At 39.6% G+C, this 5000-nt stretch overlaps 1 protein-coding gene across 1 annotated transcript in view; it reads left to right on the top strand.

Moving 5' to 3' along the window:
- ntng2a (netrin g2a) overlaps window positions 1-5000 on the top strand; it is a 64335-nt gene that overhangs the window by 18285 nt on the left and 41050 nt on the right. Inside the window, 3 exon segments of the mRNA XM_042102063.1 lie at window positions 2995-3123; window positions 3126-3557; window positions 3559-3641. Of these exon segments, the coding sequence (XP_041957997.1) occupies window positions 2995-3123; window positions 3126-3557; window positions 3559-3641 (644 nt within the window).

The following is a 5000-nucleotide window of genomic DNA, read 5'->3' as shown; positions in this document are numbered from 1 at the left end:
GAACTAGTTATGAGAATTTTCATTCTGATCTGAGAATAGCACCAAAGCGACTGAGAAAAACTGTACTATCTGGACTTTTTGCTGTTGTTGTTTGTTCAGAATGCTCTTGTGTGTTTCATGGATATTTTGTTTACTGTAAGCAATACTGTAAAACTTTTTCTGTTCTATCATACTATAAACAGTATTTCTACTGTACCTCCTGTAGTAAACAGTAAAGGGAAAAAAAATGATTTGCTTTTTACTGGAATGCTTTTGAATGTGAACATTACATGTGGACATACAGTTCCTAACCAAGAAATGTAGTGTAAAAACGGTGGATAGCATGTTTTGCATGCAAAGACCTGTACAACTGAAACATAAAAGTCTATGCAATTTTTGTAATGTCAACAATAGCCAGTATTTTGAAACCTGGTGTACTTTGATTGACTGCATGTACCTTGTGAAGTGAAAACAAGTGTTATTCTTTGACAGAATAATTTAATTTTGAGTCAGATTTCCAGTGTTTTGGTAAAGATAGTGTGTGCAGAGAAAGATGTGTTCTGTTTTGAAATGAACAAAATGTGTTTATGAGAAGAAAATTATCCATTTGGCCAATTGTGTATTGTAGGTGTGAGTCTGTGTTAAGAGTTTAGAAAAAGTATCTGAAGTATGTGTAAGCGCTTGTTAGTGATTGAAAAAAACTATAAGATATTAAGACATTAGGATTTAAGGATATTAAGATGTTAAGGACATTAGGATATTAGGATGTTAAGATATTAAGACATTAGGATATTAAGATATTAAGACATTAGGATATTAGGATATTAAGATATTAAGACATTAGGATATTAGGATGTTAAGATATTAAGACATTAGGATTTGAGGATATTAAGATATTAAGACATTAGGATTTAAGGATATTAAGATATTAAGACATTTGGATATTAGGATGTTAAGATATTAAGACATTAGGATTTAAGGATATTAAGATATTAAGACATTAGGATATTAGGATGTTAAGATATTATTAAGACATTAGGATATTAGGATGTTAAAATATGAAGACGACCTTAAAGGAGGAATCTGGCGACTTTTCATATAGATCTCCGTTTATCATGGTCACCGAGTACTGTTGGACGAAAAATCCCCGAAAACAATCTGTTTTACCCAGCTCGAGTTGCTACAACCAACAGCTAAAGTAGCCAGGCAGCTTCAGCGCTACACTCTGGGGGCATGCATATGGAGGCTCATGAACATGCCCCCAGAGTATAGTGCTGTAGCTGCCTGGCTACTTTAGCTCTTGGCTGCAGCAACTCGAGCTTGGTAAAACGGATTGTGTTTTTTTTTTCATCCCAACAGTACTCAGAGACCTTGAGAAACAGAGATCTGTGTGAAAAATTGGCGGTTTTTCCCCTTTAACGTAGTGCCAGCTCTGCCCTGTTTTTGGCCATTGTGCCTCAAACTGAGCATGACAATAGGGTGCAATTATTTTGTGATCGATTTGATGTAAAAAGTAGATCAAAAGTAGAGCAAGGACATTTGGCCTTTTTAGAAAAGTACACAAAAGCTTTCTTCAGAGTTGTACGGTGCCTCGATGGAGAAGAATTGATGATTAGTTACGATGCTTTTTGAATTCTCCTGAAAGTGGTGTCACATCAGGACTGGGCTGTGATTTCAGAGGTGCAAATTGAATGCATAAACAAACACCTCAGGCAATCATTTACAAAACTGTATTGCTTGCAGTTCCATAAGTGATTGAAAAATGCAATTTTGTCACAAATGTCCGATGTCCTTAAATAGCTGAAATAGCTGTTTGATATAAAGGCCATTTGTTTATGGAGCTGTAGAGGGTCATCTTGTCGGAATGCTGATGAGAGTTGGGTCAACACTGCCAACCATGTACTCAGCAACAACCAACGTTTATTACAATGTAATTGCCATGCAATATTTTAATCTACACTCTAAACCAGTGGTTCTCAAATGGGGGTACGTGAAGGCACTCCATGGGGGTACGTGAGATTTTAAATATACATATATTTAAAAAGTAGAATCCATACAAAAATACTTTTTGTATGGATTCTACAATTAACAAACAAACAATTATTTAATAAATAATTATTTGTAAATAAATTATAAATTATTTTAATAAATATTTCAGGAAAATATAAGTTCATAAAATGAATTTCAGTAGGCTATTCAATTTCATTATCCTAAAAAACCAGAGTCCCCCCCCATACCAGGATGGCTCGACCCAACCTGTCACATGCCACCCGCCATCACCTGTCAATCATTGTCAAAACTCAAACGTCATGGTTGAAGCGTAGCGGTAATTCTTGTGAAAACACGGAGGGACAAGTGGCAAAGAAGGCCAAACCAACAAAATTCCGGCTGTATCTTGAAGAATATGTTTTATTTGGATTTACGTCAACAAGTTGTAACCCACCCAAGGCACTGTGTTTTTTCTGTGGGGAGAAATTAGCGAACAGTAGCATGAAGCCTGCCACATCTGCAGCATCATCTTAAATTAGACACTGATGGCACAGTGCTCTGTCTTTTTTTCAACTAAAAATGCTTTTGCGCTGGTTAGGGGGTACTTGGCTGAAAAAATATTTCACAGGCGGGTACATCACTGAAAAAATGTTGAGAACCACTGCTCTAAATTATAAATGATGTGCACCAACACGGACTTCAGTAACAGATTGAGTATTAAAGCAACACCAAAGAGTTTTTTTGTACCTTAAAATAATGTTTCCAAAATCGTTTCAGTGTTTCATCAACTCGTAACAGGGTGAACGGCACTATGTAAGTTTGCCAGATTGGGTAGCGGATCTGTAGTTTGATGGAATGAGACATAAGAAACTACAAATTTGACTTGCATCTGATGTTGCAATACATTGTACTTTCATAAATCATTACCTGTTTACCAGTACCTGTTTTATCAACCACACACACACACACACACACACACACACTTGACTAACTCCATTACTCTTGCTTGTCTCTATCTCTGTGCAGGAGAACCCTTACATGTGCAGTGACGAGTGTGACGCGTCCACCCCGGAGTTGGCCCACCCCCCCAGCCTCATGGCTGACTCGGAGATCAGCGGACCCATCACCTACTGGCAGACCGTCACCTGGAGCGCGGTTTCCCGACCCCCCTGCTGGCCAACATCTCCCTCTCCTGGAACAAGAGCCTGGAGCTGACCGACGACATCCTCATCACCTTCGAGTACGGCCGTCCCACTATCATGGTGCTGGACAAGTCTCTGGACAAAGGCCGCACCTGGCAGCCGTACCAGTTCTATGCCGACGACTGCCTGGAGGCGTTTGGCATGCCGCCCAAGAAGGTGTCGGAGCTGTCGGCGACCAACGTGACACGGGTCATCTGCACGGAGCAGTACTCACGCTGGGTGGGCTCCAAGAACGAGAAGAACGTGCGCTTCGAGGTGCGGGACCGCTTCGCCATCTTCGCTGGGCCGGGACTGCGGAACATAGACAACCTGTACACGCGCATGGAGAGCATGAAGGGCCTCCGCGACTTCTTCACCTTCACCGACCTCCGGCTGCGCCTGCTTCGTCCCCGCACTCGGCGGAACCTACGTCCAGCGGGACAACCTGCTCAAGTACTTCTACGCCATCTCCAACATCGAGGTCCCTGCCAGGTAAGACCACTCACTGGGAGGGTGGAACATCAAGCATGGGGTAGCATTGCCTCAGTACACTGCACTTTAACTTGTGCGCATGTCTTCAATGGAGATTTAACTTGTGCGCATAGATATCTTCAACGGAGATTTAACTTGTGCGCATGTCTTCAATGGAGATTTAACTTGTGCGCATAGATATCTTCAATGGAGATTTAACTTGTGCGCATAGATATCTTCAACGAGATTTAACTTGTGCGCATAGATATATTCAATGGAAATTTTACATGTGCGCATAGATATCTTCAACGGAGATTTAACTTGTGCGCATAGATATATTCAATGGAAATTTAACTTGTGCGCATAGATATCTTCAACGGAGATATAACTTGTGCGCATATAGATATCTTCAACAGAGATTTAACTTGTGCGCATAGATATGTTCAATGGAGATTTAACTTGTGCGCATAGATATATTCAACAGAGATTTAACTTGTGCGTGTAGATATGTTCAACGGAGATTTAACTTGTGCGCATAGATATATTCAACGGAGATTTAACTTGTGCGCGTAGATATATTCAACGGAGATTTAACTTGTGCGCATAGATTATATTCAACGGAGATTTAACTTGCATTGATACCGTAATTTCTTAATACACGGAGCAGTGAATATATTATTAATATGGTTTATTTTAACTTGCATAAAACACTGTCCTGTGGCTTATACACGATGCAGCTTACACAGGAATTTACTGTATCTTCAAGTGCACTTTCAAAATGAGTTTGAAAATCCAAATCAAATCAAACTGTCATTGTAAGAAATGTATTTTTGTAGTATTTTATTTCTCATATTTTTATAGTAATGTGTATTATTTTGCACCAAATGGTATTATTTTGTATTATTTGGTGCAAAAAAATAAAATAATTGTGAACAGGTAAGATGGCTGTTAAATGTTGGTTGATGAAATTGTGGAGATGTATTCTCTAATGAAACATGATCAGCTCTACTCATACACTTCATTACTTCCCTCCTCGTCTAGCTGCAGAGACAGTAAGCATCATACTCAATGTGATGTTAGAGAAGCTAGATAAGCATGCCTGGTCTGGTGCGTATGCGTGGTACTCTTTACATTTGAGGAGAGGACTCTGGAACACTGTTGCGGCTCGCTCTGTTTTATCTCTCCAGATAATGCCCCCTTTTGTATTTATAAACAAGTCTGTGCGCCTCACAGCTCCATTTAGCAACTACTTACAGGAATACACAACAGCCATGAAGAGAATGTGTACAGCCATGTAGCCGCATGCTCTACCAAACCCTTTCCGGTAACACGATCCGTCAATCAATAGTTATTCTAGTATGTCAAAGAGGAAATTGTTTT

This window comes from Alosa sapidissima, chromosome 8 (genome assembly GCF_018492685.1).
Source record: "Alosa sapidissima isolate fAloSap1 chromosome 8, fAloSap1.pri, whole genome shotgun sequence".
Lineage (NCBI taxonomy): Eukaryota > Metazoa > Chordata > Actinopteri > Clupeiformes > Clupeidae > Alosa > Alosa sapidissima.
Note: the sequence above shows the minus strand (reverse complement) of the source record. Positions and strands in the feature narration are given on the sequence as shown.